Consider the following 20,848-nt stretch of genomic DNA (forward strand, 5'->3'; position numbering starts at 1 on the left):
TGATATGGTCGGCACACCTCACTGCTGGTGGCTTTTGCTGGCGTGCCACTGAGGTGTGCAGCAAAGCAAGGAGCTGCTGGAGGCTGCACAGAGCTGGTTCAGGGCAGCACAGCCCTGGGACGGGCGCCCTGTGAATGTCGCAGAGCCGTGCCGTGCGTCCCCAGGCTCTGGGCTGTTGTCACAGCAGTGCTGTGCCCAAAGGAGCAAAGCCTTTCCGAACCAGCTTTACTCTGATAGCTGTTTCCTAGCAGCAGCTGCAGCCTGCTATTTCAGCATGCCTCACTTCTGCCACGCAGCAAAAGCGATTGTGGTGATTGCTGACAGCCATGGTGGCTCCTGGTTTGCAGCAAGGTCTGAACCCGGTGTTTCCCAGATCCCCCACCTGCCCTTGGCATGTGGAAGCTGGAGGCCGATCTCGTAGCTTTGCTGAGCCACAAAACTTGGCGCATCCACGGCTGAAGCGAGACCTTGCTGCAGAGCTGACGCTGTGGGAAAGCCAAGAGTACGGATGCAACCGAGGGCAGAACACCGCGGCCTTGTGCAGGGACAGCCAACATCTGCGTGCTCAGGGTCACTGCTGCGAGTGGCTCTTTGTTTGTCAGCCAGGGCCGTGTTTAAGCAGCGCGGTTGATGAACCAGGCGGGGTCCCTCTGGCCTTGGCCGGGCAGCGGCGGTTCCAGCGGGACGCGGGATGCCTGGGCAGCAGCACAGCCAAGCCCAAACATCATCGTGCTGCCCTACCCGTGCCTGATCTGTCTCCAAACCATGGAGCTGCTGCGGGGCCCTTCCCGGTCCCCCTCCCGATCCGCTCTTCCCTTCCCCCCGGAGCTGCCCGCAGCCCCGCGCACTCCGTTCCGCAGCCCCGCTCCACGTGCTCCCGGCGCGCCGCTTCTACGCTCTCACGTGGCTTCCGGCAGCCCCGCCCATAGGGGGCGTGTCCAGGCGGAAGGGGGCGGGGCCAACCGAGGCACAACCGCGCGGCGCGCTGAAGGAGGCGTGGCCACGGGGGTCGCGCATGCGCGATCGAGCCGGGAAACGGCGCCGAGGGGGCGGGCGGAGCGCGGCGGAAAGCGCGAGGGGAGGATTGGGGGAAAGTAAAGGGACGGAACGGCCGGGACGGGGAAGGAAAACCGCGGGTACGGCGCCGGTAAGGAAGGGAGGAAGGAAAGGAAGAAGGAAAGAAGGAAAGAAGGAAGGAAGGAAGGAAGGAAGGAAAGGCGTTCTGCGCGTTCCCGCTGAGAAGCGGCCGGCCGGACCCGCGGCGGAGCAGCGGAGGCCGTGAGGTGCGGAGCGGAGCGGAGGCGCCGCCGCTCCCGGAGCGCCCCGTTACCGCGTGCGGCCCCGCGGCCCCGCCCCGACCGCTTTTATCCCCTCGGAGCGATTTTTCTCCTCTGTTCTCGGGGATCGCAGGGGTTGAGGGCCGCCGCGGTCGGGGCGGGCCCGGGGGTGCGGCCGAGGGGCGATAAATGGCGGCCGAGGGGAGGGGGCGGGCGGGGGGAGAACAAAGGTCCGTGCGGGGCTGCAGCGCATCGTGCCGTGCCGCTCGCTGCTCGGCTCTGCGCGCCGCTGCCCTGCGTGAGGCGCGCGCTGCCCCGCGGCCCCGCTGAGCGCCGATGCGGCGTGGCGGAGCTCCGTGCGGCAGAGCGCTGCGGAGCGCGGGTGTCCCAGCTCCGTGTGTTTAATGGCAGGTGTTCGTAGGGGCTGCGGGAAGAACGTCCTGAGAGAAGGGCTTGGGGGGTCCTGGTGGAACAGAAGCTGGATATGAGGCAGTAGATTGTGATGGCAGCCCGGAAGGCCAGCTGTGTTCTGGGATGCAATGAAAAAGGGGCGGCCAGCAGGGACAGGGAGGTGATCGTCCCCCTCTATCGGCTCTTGTAAGACCGCATCTGCAGCGCTGCATCCAGGCCTGGGGCTCCCAGCACAAGAAAGGCACAGAGCTCTTGGAGCGGGTCCAGAGGGGCACTGAGGTGCTCAGAGGGCTGGAGCAGCTCTGCTTGAGGAAAGGTTGAGGGAACTGGGCTTGTTGAGCTCGGAAAAGAGAAGGCTGTGGGAGACCTCATGGTGGCCTTCAGTGCTTGAAGGGAGCGGATAAACAGGAGGGGGAACGGCTGTTTGTGAGGGTGGATGGTGATGGGACAAGGGGAATGGTTTTAAAGTGAGACAGGGGAGGTTTGGGTTGGATATGAGGAGGAAGTTTTTGAGCCAGAGGGTGGTGAGGCACTGGCACAGGTTGTCCAAGGAGGCTGTGGATGCCCCATCCCTGCAGGCATTCAAGGCCAGGCTGGATGTGGCTCTGGGCAGCCTGGGCTGCTGGTTGGTGACCTGCACACAGCAGGGGTTGGAGCTGGATGAGCATCGTGCTCCTTTGCAACCCAGGCCGTTCTGTGATTCCTGAGGTTGGGCTGAAGCTGAGCAATCTGCATCCTCACACAAGTGTTGGTGTGTTGGTCCTACAGCCAGGACAGAGCTGTGGCCTTAACACCAAAATAACCCTCAGCTCTTTTCTCAGAGCCTCCCTGTAGAAAGTGAAGCTTCCTTTTAGCTGTGCCATGAGCTCTTTGCTGCTGTAACTGCCATAGGTTTCACATACAGCTGTGATACACCCTGGGTTACCTATGCAAGGCAGAGGCCAGGCTGCCATTAGGACAGCTCTGAGCCCACTGACAGTGGTGCTGTGCTGGCTGTCTCTCCAGATGAGAATCAAGCATACAAATGGCACAAAAGAGCAAAGGATCCATAGTGGTTTTTCTTTTTTTCCTCTCAGGAGCATTAAAGTAGTGTTGAAGTGCCAGAGTCTGAGTGATGAGTGAAATGTGACAAGTGTTCTCCGCGGAGAGCTGTGCTTACTTGCTGTTGGTTTATCCGGTGGATTGCTAGGCATGTCAGTTCTTAAAGTTCTTGTAACTGTGCTTAGAGAATTCACCTTAATCTTCTTTCATTAGTAAAGGTATTGAACAGTACAACAGGTACAGGTTGATGAGCAGAAATACTCACCTGTCTACAGTGCAGCTTAATGGAGTGGAGGGGGGGGTGACATAGAATCACAGAACGGCCTGGGTTGCAAAGGAGCACGATGCTCATCCAGCTCCAACCCCTGCTGCGTGCAGGTCGCCAACCAGCAGCCCAGGCTGCCCAGAGCCACATCCAGCCTGGCCTTGAATGCCTGCAGGGCTGGGGCATCCACAGCCACCTTGGGGGTCAGCCCTTCCCACCTGCGGTTACACTGGGGCTGCTGTGCTCTTTCCTCTTGCTGCCCTGTGCTGGCATGGTGCGTTGAAATGAGGGTTTTAAGGAACACGAGGAAGTTCTGCAGCACAGCCCTCAGCTGCCGAGTCGGTGAGATGTTATTTCTCAGCCCAAATTCCAAAAAGGAGGGGAGGGTCAGAGCATGGGGGTGATGTCCTCAGGGTGTGCTTTGTGTCCTCAGGGTGTGCTTTGTGTCCTCAGGGTGTGCTTTGTGTCCTCAGGTGACCACACAGCGCTGACGTTTCGGGATGGCCGCTGCGTTTTCTGCACAACTGGATTCCCTTGGGAAGAGCATGGAATTCTGAGGCTCCTGCCCATTGAACAGTGAGTTACAGCTGATGCGAGGGAGCAGTGATGAATGAAGAGAGGATCCAGGCTGGATGTGGCTCTGGGCAGCCTGGTCTGGTGGTTGGCGACCCTGCACACAGCAGGGGGCTGGAATTACGTGGTTACTGTGGTCCTTTGCAACCCAGGCCATTCTGTGCTTCTGTGAGAGGAGGAGAGTTGAGTTTTGTTGGTAAAAGCTGCATTAATCTTGTATGGAGCATTGTGATAAAGATAGGTGGGGATAATAGCTGGGCTGTTCTCAGAAGACAATGCTGGAGTCAGACTTTGTTATCTAACAGCCTCATTTGGGGATTGTTTCGCTGCTTAATGGTTTGCCAGCCCTGTCTTTTAGTGGTGCCTTATTAGAAAGGAAAATATTTAGTTGTCCATGATGCTGGAGATAACAGAAAGCTCCCTTTGTCCTATGCTGACAGCCCTGCTTGCTTGTTCAGCCTTGCCAAACGTTTCTTCTGTAATCTAGAACCTGTTGAAAATCAATCCCATGCAAATGAGTCACCTTACAGATGCCTGGATTCCCTTGTGCCTCCTCAGCACTGCAGATGTTAAGGAGCTCTCTCGTCTTTCTGTAACGAAAGTGGCTCTGATTAATGTATTTTGTGGCTTTTATTTTTCTGGAGGGAACAACGCAGGGAAATGCATACGGAGTTCTTCATTTCTGCTTCCCGTTTCGCAGGGTATGTGGTCACAGCGGTGTCAGTGGCTCTCATTTCTGTCACTTGGCATCCTGCCTGTGAATAGCTGCTAATTAGCAGGCAGCGCTTCCAGCCCTCCAGGGTTCAGAGTGAGAATGCCACTGAAGCTGTGGGAGTTGGAGGGCGGCTCTGCGTGGAGCAGGATGGGCAGCACCCCACAGAGCCGTGTGGGAGCGCTCCGCTCTCCTGCTCCAGGAACTCCTTGCATGCTTTCCCTGACAGCTGTGGGAGGCAGGAGCCAAACTCCCACCTGAAATGGGAACTCAGAGGGCTGCAGAAGCAATGATGGAGACGTGGTGGTGCTTGGTGTGGGCAGTGGGGAGCTGTGAGGGGAAGGTGCCTGAGGGAGCTCTTCAGCCTTCCTCGCAGCCGGCTGTGCTCTCTGGATGGTGAAGTGTTTCTTATGCCCATATAGCTGAGCCATCTCCAGGTTCTCCTGCTGGCTGTTCTGTGGATTTTACCCTTTATCAGGGAAGTGTTCTTCTGAATGAATCACTTCAGACCCCTCACGCTTCTGCTTTCCTCATTCTTTGTACCTCCTCAAGCTTTCTCTCTGAAGCAGAAGAGCTTTCGAGGGGGAAGACTTACAGATTTCCTGGTAGCAATGGATCGATGCAAATGACTGCTTAAAACTGCTAATCCTCTGCCCAGACTTGTACCTGCAGGTCGTCGTGGGTGCGTGCAGAGAGTCTGCTGAGTGTGCACAGTGCAGGAGGCTGCAGCTGAGCTTTGCCTGGCAGGGCTCTCAATCCATCCCCATCCTCTGTGCCTGCAGGCAAAGTGCTGGCCTTGGAGAGAGCAGTGCTGCAGTGGGCTGTGCATTCTGGTGGATGTGCTGCTCGTTCTGTGCACCTTCTGAAAATGCTGTTCAACTCCCACGTTTCCTCCAGCAGCTCTGTGAGGTGTGGGACGTTAAGCATTCACTGTGGCACAATGTCTTGCAGTATGTGCTGTGGAAGGCCCGTTTAGCTGTGCAGAGCAGTTCTGGGTGGGAAGCAGAGCTGAAGAACATACAGTTCTTCACTTTGTTTTGAATCGCAGAATGGCTTGGGTTGCAGAGGACCACAACGCTCATCTATTTCCAACCCCCTGCTATATGCAGGGTCATCAACAACCAGACCAGGCTGCCCAGAGCCACGTCCAGGGGCCACATCCAAGTAGAGGTCATGAATTCCAATTTCTGTCTTGATTCCTCTGACCCAGGAGATGCATCCTGAGCAGTGGATGGATCCCCAGCCGTAGGGAAGGGATCTTTGTTTGATGATGGCAGTGAGTAACAGCAGCTGCAGAACGTTGCAGAGAAGTGGATGACTGTTGGATAGGTGCATTGGCAGCAAACAGCTGCTGTCAGTATTTCTCAGTTCCATGAACAGTGTCCTAAAAGTGCTGGTTGAGGGTGGGTGGTGATGGGACAAAGGGAATGGTTTTAAAGTGAGACAGGGGAGGTTTGGGTTGGATATGAGGAGGAAGTTTTTGAGCCAGAGGGTGGTGAGGCACTGGCACAGGTTGCCCAAGGAGGCTGTGGATGCCCCATCCCTGCAGGCATTCAAGGCCAGGCTGGATGTGGCTCTGGGCAGCCTGGGCTGCTGGTTGGTGACCTGCACACAGCTGAGGTTGGAGCAGATGAGCATCGTGCTCCTTTGCAACCCAGGCCATGCTGTGATTCTGTTACTGGGAAACGTCTCACACAATGCTGGGGATGGGTTTTGACAAAGCTTGGTCACTTGGACATCCAGCACTACCCTGTGGATTTCATGTTGCAAGCAAAAAGCCTGGGCAAAGTGCTGATCTTGCAGAGAGGTTTAGAAAATGGCATTCGTAGAAACAGCCATCGTGGCAGGAGCACAGATGTGGTGTGGGCCTGTGGAGGCTGAGGGGTGCCTGTGCTCCTGGAGTGCTGTCTGAAGGTTGGGAGTGACTGCTGTGGAAGGATGATGGCTTCCTGAGGAGGAAACAGAAAGGGAGGCACAGCCACTTCACATTGCAGCAGGGGAGCTGTAGGGCCACGGGTGAGGGATAACAACACTTGGAGCTGTGTTGTTTCAGTAGGAATGGCTGATGTCTGCACTTCAGAAATCTCAAAGTAACAGGTTTGATGCCCTGTCAGTGCATTCCTATAGGATATATCCTGAAAATGATGGAAGGTTGTCTGTTGGTTCCTGTCTGCATCCTGCAATCAATGCTGCTCCATCTGGGGTCAGAAGATGGTGGAAGCCTCTGCTGGGCAGGAGCACTTGGCTGAGGTGAAGTGGGTTGGGACCCTGACACGTAATGGTGGAGCACTGCTGTGTAATGGCAGTGGGTGTTGCATCAGTCCTTGATATTTATAGGTGAAAGCAATTCCGTGTCCACTCGAAAAGCAGCCACATCAGTAACAAAAAGCAGCAGATGATTCTAAAAGCAGCCATGTGAGGTGCATGGCACAGGAATGGCTGTGGGTCAGGCTCAGAGGTCTGCTTGGCTTCATTCATAGGATCTCAGAGTCACAGCATGGTTGGGTTGGAAGGGACCTCAAGCATCACGAAGCTCCAACCCCCCACCAATGCAGGGCCACCAACCTCCCCATTTCACAGCAGCCCAGGCTGCCCAGGGCCCCATCCAACCTGGCCTCCAACACCTCCACGGATGGACGGGGCATCACAGCCTCTCTGGGCAGCTGTTCCAGCCCCTCACCGCTCTCACAGCACACAACTTCCCCTCACATCCAACCTCCAGCTGCCCTCCCTCAGCTCCAAACCATTTCCCTCGTCCTGCTGCCATCTCCCCTTTCAGAGTTCCTTGTTCCTGAGTGTGGGTGCAGGGGAAGAGCAGGAACAGAGTGAGTGTGTGCAGGCACAGGGCTCTGGGGAGGTGTGGAGGGGCTTCTCGGGCAGAGGATTGCCTGCCTGCTGTCCCTCATCCCTTTTTTTTCCCTTCCTTTTTTCCTTAAATGCTGGGTAGTTGTTTTTTTTTAACCCATGGGATGTAGTTGATGTCCTGGGGTAAAGATTTCACAGCTGAGCCGTGTGTTCATTCCCAGCTGATGCTTTGTAGTTCTGTTGGATGCCATGTAGTCCTTGTGCTGGGGGAGCAGCCCTTCTCCTCAGTGTCCTCTGCTGCTCTCTGCGAGGTCTGTTGTATCCATTGGCTGATAACAATCTTTCCCACATCGAAAAGCTTTCCCATATTGTTTGTGTTTGGTTTTAAGGAAGCTGCTCTGTATCTTTAATCTCCTGTTCAACTCTTCTGCACCTTTTTCCAGTTCTGCTGTGCTGCTTCTTTGAGAGGAGAAGGAGGAGGGTTGGCCAGCAGGACCCCAGGATCTGATCTATCAGTGGCAGCAGGTAGTTTAGAATCATAATCATGGAATGGCCTGGGTTACAAAGGCCCACAGTGCTCATCCAGCTCCAACCTCCTGCTGTGTGCAGGTCACCAACCAGCAGTCCAGGCTGCCCAGAGCCACATCCAGCCTGGATGCAGCATGAGCCTTCCTTTGCCCATGATGTTACCCATGTCAGTGTTGCACCTGTTTTTCAGGTAACTTGTGTGTTGAACAGCACTGTTCCCTGTGGGACTGATTAGTTCCTTCTGTTAAAAGAATCAGACTCTCGTTGTGATCCTTCAGCCTCTCTTAAATCCATTTCTGTCCATATGCAGCTTACTGACTTCCAGTCTACGTTTTTTTCCCTTTGCTGTTCTGCAAAGCAAGTGGGTTTTTATTTGGGGCTCATATTCCTGGAAAGACATAACTTCAGTTGTCCATTGAGATTTTCATGTGAATGCAGACTCACTGTCCAGGCCTGCTGCTCTGTGCTCAGCTTGCTGGGAGCTCTAAATACAGAGATAATTCCAGTAATGCTTTGATCTGATCCTGTTGGGTTGGTGCCACGTGGGAAGGAAGTCTGACCTCGTGCCATCTGAACAGATGAGAGCCCTCATTTTGTTCTTTATTATGATTCCTGTTGAGCTCTGTAAGGAATCACACTGCAGTGTAGCTGTGTGTGCCCTGCCTGCGCTGGGTTGGTGGGGTGCTGCAGAGCTGTGCAGCAAAGCTGGTGCTGGGAGAAGCTTTAGATGGCTGAGCTGTAGCAAACTGCTGCTGATCCAATTGATGGAGAGATTCAGGGATAAATATGTTGGGCAGTAGTTCTGAATGCTTCACGTTCCCTGCTCGAGTGGATGAACTGAATTGCCACTGCATTCGGTGGAGTCTTAGATTGTGTGTGGTCAGGTATGTTGGAAGAAGTCTTTTGGGAAAGGCTTTCTGGCTCTCATTTGTTGGAGTTCTGCACATTCCTTGTCTTTCCCAAATCTCCTGGCAGTTCTTAGTTAGTTTGTTATAACTGTGGCTTCTGTATCATTGAATTGCTGAATTCCTGACTACAGCAAAACCATGAAAAGCCAATCCCTGCAGTCTGATGAACCAAGCCAGGACTACATAGAGATGCTCAGAGGGCTGCAGCACCTCCCTACAAAGACAGGCTGAGGGAGCTGGGCTTGTTCAGCATGGAGAAGAGAAGCTGCAGGGTGACCTGAGTGCAGCCTGCAGTGCCTGAAGGGAGCCTGCAGCCAGGAGGGGAGTCAGCTCTTGGCAAGGGGAGATGGCAGCAGGACGAGGGAAATGGTTTGGAGCTGAGGGAGGGCAGCTGGAGGTTGGATGTGAGGGGAAGTTGTGTGCTGTGAGAGCGGTGAGGGGCTGGAACAGCTGCCCAGAGAGGCTGTGATGCCCCGTCCATCCGTGGAGGTGTTGGAGGCCAGGTTGGATGGGGCCCTGGGCAGCCTGGGCTGCTGTGAAATGGGGAGGTTGGTGGCCCTGCATTGGTGGGGGGTTGGAGCTTCGTGATCCTTGAGGTCCCTTCCAACCCAAGGCATTCTGTGATTCTGTACTTCAAAAGAAGCTGTTTCCTCCTGTGCAGTGAACAGTGGGGACCAGGGCATTGGTGGCGATCAGTAGGTTGGGCAAGAGCTCTGATGCTGGGAAGGAAAGATTGGGAAACATTTTCTTGTGGTTGGCAAGGTGCTTCCTTTGGTGAGTGCAGGAAGAGGAGTAAGCTTTGCAGTCCTGTTTTCTGAAGTTTTTGTAGTGATTTCTGTAGCATCCCTCTTGTTCTGTGGTTCTTCACAGGGAGCAGCCTATCCCTTCATCTCCAGCAGGAAGGTGCTACCTAATGCACTGCTCTGTAAGTAAGGCAGTGGAAATAAACATTTAATAGGGAATGGATACAGGGAATTGCTGTTCACAGAGCCATAGAATAGCCTGGGTTGCAAAGGAGCACAGTGCTCATCTGGTTCCAACCCCCTGCTATGTGCAGGGTCACCAACTACCCAACCAGGCTGCCAGAGCCACATCCAGCCTGTTTTGGCTGATATCTGTGGCATGGAGGGAAAGTAGCCTGTAGTTCAATTTATTGCAGAGTTTCTCCTTGCTGGATACAGAAAGAAGAGCCCTGGGCTGAGGAGGTGCAGGTTGCCCTGTGCTGGAGGCAGCCCCAGCCTGCAGGGTGAGTGCTTTGTGCTTTTCCCATAGGAAGCCTTCTGTTCCCTGTGACCTCCGTGTCCTCTGGCAGCACAAAGCACGTTATTCTTCTCATGGGAATGCAAATGGAGAATAGGAACTTGTGTGAGAGCTGATTGTGTAGCGTTTCTATGAAGGAGGTTTGTGTCTTGGGCAATGTTTCTTGCTTTCCCATCTCTGAAGTCCTCAGGAGCGTTTGGTTCCTGGCCCTCTCTCTGCAGGAGAACTCACACATCAGTGGTCAGAATCGCTGCAGAGTGTGGAAACCGTGGAGTGTTCCCCTCTTTCTTCCCCTTATCCCTTTGCTGAGACCAGGATGCTTTGGGCTGGGATGTGAGTGCTCCAGCAGCAGCTGCACTGCTCCTTCCACTGAAGGGACCAGAGGCTGACAGCATCCAGCACTGCAGGGAGAGATGGGGAGACCTGTGCAGGTGGAGCGCGGATGGAAGCTCAGGCAATAAACTCTTCTCAGTGATCATCTCTCTGGCTTCGTGTGCTCTGCAGGAGTTCCTGCAGCTGTGTGTGTGTCCCTGGAGGACATACAGGTGCTGCTGTGTGCAGGAGGTGGCACAGGGCTGGTAGAGGGCTTCTCCTCACTGGGTGCTGTTCTGTGGCTCAGGGTCTCGCTGCACCCTGCATCAGGTCTGTTTTCACTCGTGTGCCAGAAGGCTCCTGTTGTGCTCTGGCTGCCTTTAGTCTCAAGCAGCATCAGTGCTGCTGTCTCCTCTTATTTTGTGCAACTTTGAAGTTTATAACTAATGCCTCTGCAGATGGAAGCTGCTTGGAAGTCCATGCTGGATTGATGGATCTGATCTCCTGGATGCCCATCCTGCCTCTGTGTGCTTACAGAACAGCTGTTGGTGGTCTGGTGGCAACAGCCCAGAGCAACCAGGGTACTTCTATGCATCTCTGTTCTTAGTAAACCTTCTTTCATAGGATCACAGAACGGCCTGGGTTGCAAAGGAGCACGATGCTCATCCAGCTCCAACCCCTGCTGTGTGCAGGTCGCCAACCAGCAGCCCAGGCTGCCCAGAGCCACATCCAGCCTGGCCTTGAATGCCTGCAGGGATGGGGCATCCACAGCCTCCTTGGGCAACCTGTGCCAGTGTTGTCTGAGCAAATAAATAGCAATTCAATTCAACTTCAGTTTCCTGTACTCTGTCTCCCTGTGCCCCCATCTCTTGTAACTGAAGGGGACGAGGTGCACAGTGTGCTGTATGGCAAGGCCTTAAGGAATCACAGCATGCTTGGGTTGGAAGGGACCTCAAGGCTCACGAAGCTCCAACCCCCCACCAATGCAGGGCCACCAACCTCCCCATTTCACAGCAGCCCAGGCTGCCCAGGGCCCCATCCAACCTGGCCTCCAACACCTCCACGGATGGACGGGGCATCACAGCCTCTCTGGGCAGCTGTTCCAGCCCCTCACTGCTCTCATAATAAAGAACTTAAGGAGTTGTCCTCTGCTGTTTGCTGCTATTCAGACCTTGTCTTGGATTTGCAGTCATGCAAAAAAACAACACAGAAAGTCTTCAGAACAGGTTCTGTTCTAATAGTTGTCCTTATATCGGGTTTTATTTGAACGATTCCTGCTTTTATCCTTGTGAGCACTGCTGTTGTGCAAAGCTGAAGAGATTTCAAAATGGGGTGTTGGGCTCTCAAACAATCAGTAAGCAAATATTGGATGTGGAACAGCTGAATTTTCTTGTTAATGCTGATGTTTCACAGCAGGTGAGGCAAGTGAATACTGCCTTTTCCTCTTTGCATTTGGTAGAAGCTGTTCCAGTGCAGTGCTGGTAGCCAGAATCGCTGTTGGGAAGCTGTGCATGTGTGATGTTTTTTGTTGCAGGTATGTGTTGGTCCCAAGCTGGGTTAAATGAGCAGCCCAGAGCAGCCAGCCAGCCCTACAGCAAGGCCCTGTTTGCTCTGCCATTTCTTTTTAGGTTACAAAGGCATCCAAACCTTTCTGGATAACCTACCCTGCAATTGGGGCAGGCTCTGTTTGTGAGTCCCAGCATGGTTCCGTGTAGCTCCAGCCACGTTCAGGATGAGAAGGATCCCCAGTGAGATGAAGTTTTGGGTCCAGTTGACTTTTTTGTCATTTCCTTTCCAGTTCCATCAACGCAGACTGAGTTTCCAGTGCAGGTACTGCTGGATATTCAGCAGGCAAACGTGTCTAATAACCCCTTACAGTGTATAAATGACCCTACATGGATTCCCTGCCTGTGGGCCTCCCCAGCCTCTGGTGTTGTTTCCATCGAGGGTGATGAAATGAGTTCGAAATGCTGGATGAGCAGAAGCTTTAAGCCTGCATTAAGGCCTTGCATTGAGCTGTGTGGAGCAGCCACGAATAGCATCTTGGTGTGGTCAGAGTGACTTATCTGCCGTGCTTTGGGTCTCCTGTTGCTCTCAGGAGGCTGGGAAATGTCATCATTTCCTCTCAGATAAAAGTACAGCTCTTGGGTACTCGCAGCTTTGAACTGCAGGAAAATGTGTCCTGCGTTCAGGGCTTCCCTTCTGGGTGCACTGCTGTGAGCCACATGCTTTGCATTCAGCCCCTGCAGAGACAGAGGAAGGAGTTTGAGGACGGCTTTGTTTGCTTCACCTTTTCTAGAAAGCCACTGTTTTTAGGGCTTTTGATGTTGTATGCTTTATTCTTGGTGAATGAGGCAGCTCACTGACCAGTTCTGACACGGCAGTTTGGGTTGCACTTGGTAGACGTGGTCAAAATGCACTGTGACAGGAGGCGTCTGCACTGGGTACCTTGTTGTGCAGTGTACTCTGGCTCAGCCTTATGCACTGTGGCTACTTATGCTTTCCCCTCCTCCCTCCTTCATCTTCCCCCAAGCAAAAATAACTTTCTTTAGATTGTCTGAGCTGTAAAAGCTGTGCTAATCCCTTTGTTGTGTGTCAGAGCCCTGGTGCTGGAGGTGCTCAGTGTCCAGGAGCCCTTCCCTGGGAGTGCTGTCACAGCTATAGCCTCGGTCCTCCTTTTCTCACTGGCATTTTGGCACCTCCTCGGAGTGCTGCTGAATTCTTTCACTGCTAACCTTCCTCTCCTCTCCTCTCCTCTCCTCTCCTCTCCTCTCCTCTCCTCTCCTCTCCTCTCCTCTCCTCTCCTCTCCTCTCCTCTCCTCTCCTCTCCTCTCCTCTCCTCTCCTCTCCTCTCCTCTCCTCTCCTCTCCTCTCCTCCCCTCCCCTCCCCTCCCCTCCCCTCCCCTCCCCTCCCCTCTCCTCCTTGGTTCCTAGCTCTGCTGCTGCAGCTCATGGCAGCTGTGCTCATTCTTAGATTTTCTGCCCTTTCTTCTAGGCAAAGCCCAATAATTTGATCCAGCTGCCTCTGTGCTCATACAAACTCTCCCTTTCTTCTGAGGAGCTGCAAAGGTTTCCAAAGCAGGTAATGTTTATGTCAGTGGTAACGTTTATTTTCATTTTCCTTTTGACCTTTTTCCCTCTCTGTTTGTAGGGGGATACGGTGCCTTGGAGGTGCTGCACATGCTGGATCTGCTTGGCTCCCTGATGTGCCTGGGGATGGCAGCTAGGTGACAGAGGTTGAGGATGACCCTGACTGAAAAGCTGCGTGAGAGGATATCGCGGGCCTTCTACAACCACGGGCTGCTGTGTGCTTCCTACCCCATCCCCATCATCCTCTTCACTGGCCTCTGCATTCTGGCCTGCTGGTGAGTCCTGCTAAGTCCTGCTTGGCCTGGGCTGCTGCTCTGGAGGAGCATTCATAGCCAGGTTTCATCTTTCCGTGTGGGATAAAAGAAGAGAGGGAATGAAGCATCTTCATCTGATTTCCTAACTAAATAGGAAGTGAAGCTGTACCTGCAGTGTTGGGTCCAGCTCTGGATCTGGGCGTACTGAGGAGAATCCAGCACAGGGCCACCAAGGTGCTGCAGGGCCTGGGGCAGCTGTGCCGGGAGGAGAGGCTGAGAGGCTGGGGCTGCCCAGCCTGGAGCAGGGGAGGCTCAGGGGATCCACCATGGCCATAAATCCCTGCAGGAGCTGCAAGGGGACGAGGCTGGGCTCTGCTCACTGGTGCTGGTGCCAGACTCAGAGGTAAACAGGCACATAGTGGAGCACAAATGGTTCTGTTTGAACATAAGAAAATGCTTTTTACTGTGAAGCTATTGAATCATTGGAGCAGGTGTTCCAGATTGCTTGTGGAGTCTCCTTCTTGGAATCATAGAATGGCTTGGGCTGGAAGGAACCCCGAGGATCATCAAGCCCCAACCCCACTGCTGCATGCAGGGCCACCAACCTCCCCATTTCACAGCAGCCCAGGCTGCCCAGGGCCCCATCCAACCTGGCCTCCAAACCTCCAGGGATGGATGGAGCATCACAGCCTCTCTGGGCAGCTGTTCCAGCCCCTCACTGCTCTCACAGCACACAACTTCCCCTGACATCCAACCTTCTGGAAGCAGAAGCTGCCTGCACGTGGCCCTGTGCCTCTGTGGCTGACCTTACTTTTGCTGCTGTAGCCTTGCTGACTACCCTCAGCTCTTAGGGATTGTCTGTGGGCCTTTTTTGATCTATGAAGTTTAGGAAGGAGCTGTGGAATGCTGTGTGATAAACAGGAGTTGTTTTCAGGAGCTCCTTTAGCTTTCTCCAGTGTAAGAGCTGTGTTCATTTATCGAGGTATCTGGAGTGCTTCCCTGTTGTGCTTCCTTTCTGACAGGTCATCTTCTGCATTTTCAAGTTGAAAAAGGAAGTGGTGCTGGAGGAAGCACACATACTCTCATGTCATTTGAGGGCAAGGAACTCCTGTTTTCTTGGGGCTTAGTAGCTTTGCAGGTGCAATCTATGCATTGTTTCTGCACTTAAAACAAGAAATAAAGCTTATATTTACATCCACCTACAATACAATGAGGCCACGTTAACTGCTGTATTGTTTCAGGCTCCTTGGCTTGAGCTAGAATTGGTTTGTATTCTTGCCATAGCTCCAGGTCAGGGGCTCCTCTACAAGGAGCATCTCATAAATACAAGAGGCAGCTCCTCCTTGCTTGCTCTATGTGGAATAATCTGACCTCTGTGGTGTGTGGGTGCACACAGTTAGCTCTGTGGCCATCACAAATGCAGCTGTTGAAAGCTCATTCCCTAGCAAATGGGTAAGGACTGTGAGGGTGAGAACCTGGAGCAAGCTGGTCATTAGCTTTTCAGAATGCCAAACTAAAGACTGTAATTTCTTTTCTTAATCAGAGTGCCTGATTGTAGGAAATGGTGCCAAATAATAGGAGCAAAAGCGGCCAGCAGTCACCTCAGTGGCTGGCTGTCTATGAGAAGGGCAGTGAACTTCAAAAGCATTGTAATAATCATGTAGATGTGTTTCTAGCTAAGATGCTAACTCACTGAAGGCTGAAGTCGAGTCTTGGACCTGTGCTATGTGCTGTGCTTTCCATTCCCTGCACACTTAACTCCATTACTCCATTTATCATCAGGCTGACTGCTGCATTTTAAACTCTGTCCATGCAAACAGCCTTCCAGGATGCAAAAGGAGCAGCTGCTGGGCCTGTTCAGCACACAGTGTGGAGTGAGTACTGTTTTGGGAGCCATTGCGTGCTGCTGTTCACAGGAGTTGGTGTTTGCTTCCTGGGGAAGCTTTCTGTTGGGTGAGGTGAGGCACTTGCTGATGGCTGCGAGTGTCACATCTTCCTTTTGTTCTGCAGTCGTACTGCAGGGCTTTGAGTAGCAGTCCTTGGCACCAACTCATTGCAGAGGCGTCCCGTTTTCTTAGAAGAAATCTCACTGATTCATCCACCTCAGTTTAAAAAAAAACAAAGAGATGTGCTGAAATCTGGAGAAGGAAGGCGGCAGAGCAAATCAGGGCCCAGCATGAAGGTAGAAGCTCATCTAGGCAATGTTTTGGTCCTGCGTGGCTGTTAAGAGGCCCTCAGCACTGTTCACAGTGGATCCGTATCCAAGTCAAAGATGGCACACAGGTGGTGTGCTCCAGTGTTCATCAACAAGGAAGGAGCTATAGCATCTTTGGTTTGTCCCTGAAGAAATAAGGTGGAAAAGGGAAACAGCAGGAACAGAAGGACATAACACGTTCTTCAGTCTCAAATGTGGTTATATAGACACAATCATACTTAAAATGCATCGTATGACTGAAGTAAGAAAGGATGCAACTTGAGATCTTGAAAGAGAGAAATGAGTCTTCTCATCTTCTGTACCTGTATGCATCCAGCATCCCTGCAGGCATTCAAGGCCAGGCTGGATGTGGCTCTGGGCAGCCTGGTCTGGAGGTTGGTGACCCTGCACGTAGCAGGGGGTTGGAGCTGGATGAGCATCGTGCTCCTTTTCAAGGCCAGGCCGTTCTAGGATTCAAGGCAAGCTTGTGAAATTGTGCTGCAGAGGAAATGAGGTCAGTTGGAGCTGCTCCTCCCCAGGGCAGAGCCCTGCAGTTCTCTTCCTTGAACTTTATCCGGCGTCAGTTCTGGTTCTTACTGCTGTGACAACGGTTACCATGCTGGTGTTCCTCCCGTTGGGATCAGGTCTGGAGGATCAGGTAGCACAGTCCCTATCAAGTACGTCAGGGGTTGTTTGATTGTATTCTGGTGAGGCCACTCCTGCAGTACTGCCCCAGTTCTGGGCTCCTCAGTACGAGAGATAAGAGCTATGGGAGAGAGCCTGACTTGGTGCAGCTGGATGGAGAGATGAGGGCAGATGTTGTCTTCCTGGCCTTCAGGGTTTTTGAAACAGTATCCCATGATATCCTCATAGATGAACTCAAGAAGCCTGGACTAGATGAGGGCAGTAAGGTGAGAACTGGCAGTCCTGGGTCCAGTCTCGTTTAACATCTTCGTCAGTGATGTGGGTGAAGGAATGGAGGTGAATGCAGAGCCTCCTTGGCAAGTTTGCTGCTGACAGAAAACTGGGGACGGTGGCTGATGGCCCTGAGTGCTGTGCTGCTGTTTCTAAGGATCTCAACAAGCTGCAGAGATGGGTGGAGAGGAATCGACGAAATCAAGGGCCCTGCAGACGAGGAGGAACAACCCCATGCCCCAGCACAGGCTGTGGGCTGACCGGCGTTCAGAGCAGGGCTGGTGGATGCGAGGGGACAAGAGCCAGCAGGGCGTCTGTGGGCAAGAAGGCCAATGGCATCCTGGGCTGCATTGGGAGCAACGTGGCAGCAGGGTGAGGGAGGGGGTCCTCTGCTGAGCAGCACTGAGGTGGCCTCGCTTGGAGCCCTGGGTTCACTTGTGGGTCCCTGGTACAAGAGAGACCTGGGTGTAGAGTGGAGTGAATCCAGTGAAGGGCTGCTGAGGTGACAGAGAGCCTGGAGCAGCTCTTGAGGAATGTTCAGCTTGGAGGAGACTTGAGGGGGGATGTGAAGGGGGGAGGAGGAGGATGGATGGGGCCAGACTCTTCCCAGAGGCTGTGGAGGTGATCTCCAGAGGTTTCTTCTAACTTCAGCTGCTCTGTGATCTGTGTAGGGAAGGTACTGCAGAGCCTGGGGCAGCTGTGCTGGGAGGGCTGGGGCTGCTCAGCAAGGCTCAGGAGATCCACCATGGCCACAAATTCCTACAGGAGCTGCAAGGGGATGGAGCTGGGCTCTGCTCAGTGGTGCTGAGGCCAGGACGAGGCACTAGGCTCAAACTGGAGCCCATCAAGAGGCACTTCTTTACTGTATGGGTTATGGAGCCCAGGCACAGGCTGCCCAGGTAGGTGATGGAGTCTCTGGATATCCCCAGAGCCATCTGGACGTGCACTTTTTTCAAGGCTTAGTTCTGCTGAGAGGCTTGCACTGTGCTGTGTGATAACCAGAGAGCTGAGTGGCTGACAGCTTCTTCATGCTCCAAAGGCACAGGGAACACAGCCTCCCATGGAGTGCCTGATGGAAGCTCTGTGTAACAGCACCTCTCAGCAGAAAGAAAACTGGGGGCAGGACAGGGACAACCTTCACTTGTGCTGCTCAGATTTTTGAGGGCCCTGGCAGTGGGAGACGATGCAAAGCAAGCATCATTTGATCAGAGGCAGCTATTGGTTATGTGCTTAGTAATGCTAAACAGGGAACTGTTGCTGCCAAAGGCCTGGCTTCCTGTGCCTATTGGCAGAGCCCTTTTCCCAAAATTTCTCCTATTAGCAGTGGGTTTTCAGATTTTCCTATCCTTGCAATAGCTGGGTTAGGCGTGAAACAGTTTAAAAGCTGGTTCTGCAGTGAGCAAAATGGAGGTGGCAGCTATTTTAAGGCAGTGGATCACCACCCTCTGTTATCTAAGAGCTGGCAGCTCTGCTTTCCTTCGTGTTCTCCAGCAGAAGGCTGTTTGGGGGTGGTGGTGATCTCTGCTTTGATGCTGAGAAGGAGGAATACGCAACGGTAGGGCTTGCAGTTCTGTGGTGCTGCCAGCTGCCTCGGGCTGCCCTGGCACCTCTCCCTCTTGGCCCTTTAAGCTGTCTTGAAAATATGTAAAGTAGCTGGATGAACATTTTTGCCTGAATCTACCTTGTGCTTGGCAACTAGCAAGCGCTGGTGCTTGAATTCAGCCATACTGACTCACAGGCAATCTGTTCTCCTTTTGCATTTGCAGAGGATTGGGGTGCATTTATGTGAGCATCTGAAAAGCCCTCCTCAAAACCAATCCTTTTTTTTGTTTCCTTTGAACTTTCCTGTGGCCCATTTTAGATCTCCCTTTCCTCCCCTCCTTGCCCTGTGCTTTCTGGTTGGGTGTTCACCTCCTTCCGTGGTGCTCAAACAAATCTTTAGCACAGGGAAGTGTGAGAGGAGCGAAGCTGAAGGCTGGAAATCGCCATCCTGGAACTTGCTGGCCCTTCTCACGGGGGGTAAGAAGTGCAGAGGGAGCATCCTGCTGTCCTTGTCATGTTCAGGGGCTGTGGGATGCTTCTGACACCTCAGGAGCAGCTTTTAATTTGATTTTACTGTTTTTTGCTGACGTTGGTATCTGAAATAGAAGGCTGGAGGATTTCTTGGTGGCATGGTGTTATTTTTCCACTTTCTGCCTGCTGGTCTCAGGTATCACTGATGAGATCCACTCATGTCAGCATCTGAGGCTAAATACATTGAAGAACTCATCTCCTAAAGTCTTACTGAAACAGCTTGCAGTAAACGTATGCTGGCACGCACATCCTGTGTGTTCTGTCATCAGACATCAAAACTTTGCATAAACAAATGCTCAAATATTCACCGAATCACAAGGGTTGGAATGGCCTTCTGGAGATCACCGAGTCCAAGCCCTGCCCAAGCAGGTTGGCATCCAGGCACGTCTTGAGTATCTGCAAAGACCAGACGGCGCAGTGTCTCTGGGCAGCCTGTTGTGGTGCTGTTATTGTGCTCTTAGTAAATATATACCCCCCCCTGCACCCCGTCCTTTGTTGGGGACCTCCATTTATGCTGCATCTGGCTCAAGAGGAAGAAGCTTTTGGTGCATGCTTACCCAATGTGAGTCTTGTTCCTGAGCCCTGCTGCAAAACAGCAGCATGAGCAACCTAGGCTGCCTAGCTTGTGCTGTGGCAAGCTGTTAGAGCAGAGCTGTGCCCTGTGCTGGTCGCTTGGTGCCTGTGCTGCAGTGCTGGCTGTAAGCACAAGGCAGGCAGTCCTGGCTGAATTGCTCTGTGCTCCTTTAGCAGTGATGGGCATTAGAACCAGGGCTCACTGACCTAAAGGGAGGTGAAGAGGATTATGTGTTACTTGGCATTATGGCTCTGCTTGTCTGGGCAGCCTGGGTGCAAATGGAGGAACCCATCAGTGTGACCTGCACAGAGCTGTGGAGGGGACAGAGAAAATCTGCTTCATGTGAGAAAGAGGCAGCCTGAGTGACCTGCTGTGTTAGATGCTGCCTTCCCCTTCCTTCCCTGCTATAGGGATGGGTTCAAAACATGCACTGGAAGGGGCACGTGGATCTCTTCTTACAGCACCAATCCTGCTCCATAGACTTAATTTAAGCCATGGAGTTGCAGGGAAGAGCTGAGCTCCATTCAGATTGCACTGAGCTCAGGCCTGCAGGGGGTGGAGGCATATGGGAGCTGTGGCTGTGTTGGCTGCCCTGGCAGCTGCAGGAGGATGTGCTCCTTAGCTCCTGGGTGGCTCCAGACCTGGTTGTTCTTTTTTTTTCATATAAAAATTCCCCCTTTGCTCATCCCCTTGTTTTGTTGCAATGATCCTGCCAAAAACCCCCCCCCCACCGTTTGCTCTTTCCTGTGTTGCATTTGTGGGTGCTTCTGATTTGTGTGGACAAATAGGAGAGTCGTAACATGAGGAAAAACAACCAACCAAGAAGAAATTCACCTTTGTTCATTTAAAAATAGCCTTTCAGGAGCTGTGAGTTGCCATGCCCAGCGTTCTGGGAGGTGGCTTGCACTTCAGGATGGGAGTGGTTGGCTTCTTCCCCTGCACAGAAAACAACTTTTGCAGCAGAAAAATAAACCAATGACTGGATTGCCACCAAATCTCTGTACAGGCTGCAGCCGAGCAATCTGTGACGAGTTGCATTTGCTCTGATGCCACTTCATGGCCTCAGCACAGAGGGGGCATGGCAGAATCCAGAACTGCTTGCTGTGATGTGCTCAGTGCTGGAGAGCCCTCAGTGTTGATGACCAGGTTGTTGTTTTGCAGACTGCTGTGGAAATTTGGGTCCTTAAGCCATTTCCCAGCCGTTCTCCTGTCTTGTTGCTGCTTTCATAACTCTGCCAGCAGCTCTTATAAGTGCTCCCCAATCCCCAAAGTTTAACGTTGCTGTTAAGGACCTGGGTGAGGGACCTTCACTCAGTGCTTCTGGAGGCATCCCTTGGCTGTGTGCTGCACAGCCCTGCACAGGGACAGCAGCCCTTGGGGATCTCCCACCCCTCACCATGGGGCTGGGCACCCTGTCCTGAGGGTCCATGCTGGGGTGGGGGGGACCAGAGGGACCCTGAGGTGCCCCCAGCTCAGCCACACCGTAATTCTGTGCACAGTGAGCTCCTACCCACATTGTGAGTGTGCCAGGTTGGGGAGAGCCATCCGTGTGGTGTCTGCTTTTGGAGACATGTGGACAGGTTGGGAAGATTGAGGTGAACCTTGGAAAGCTCAGTGAAGACGAAAAAGCAAATGCAAAGTTCTGCATTGGACAGA

At 53.1% G+C, this 20,848-nt stretch overlaps 1 protein-coding gene across 1 annotated transcript in view; it reads left to right on the forward strand.

Moving 5' to 3' along the window:
- The first annotated feature begins 3,467 nt into the window (after positions 1 to 3,467).
- LOC125696381 (SREBF chaperone) overlaps positions 3,468 to 20,848 on the forward strand; it is a 49,288-nt gene continuing 31,907 nt past the window's right edge. Inside the window, exons 1-2 of the mRNA XM_048951907.1 lie at positions 3,468 to 3,570; positions 13,244 to 13,457. Coding sequence (XP_048807864.1) covers positions 13,336 to 13,457 — 122 coding nt within the window. The 5' untranslated portion in view covers positions 3,468 to 3,570; positions 13,244 to 13,335. The remainder of the gene's footprint in view (positions 3,571 to 13,243; positions 13,458 to 20,848) is intronic.

Source organism: Lagopus muta, chromosome 7, assembly GCF_023343835.1.
Source record: "Lagopus muta isolate bLagMut1 chromosome 7, bLagMut1 primary, whole genome shotgun sequence".
Taxonomy (NCBI): domain Eukaryota; kingdom Metazoa; phylum Chordata; class Aves; order Galliformes; family Phasianidae; genus Lagopus; species Lagopus muta.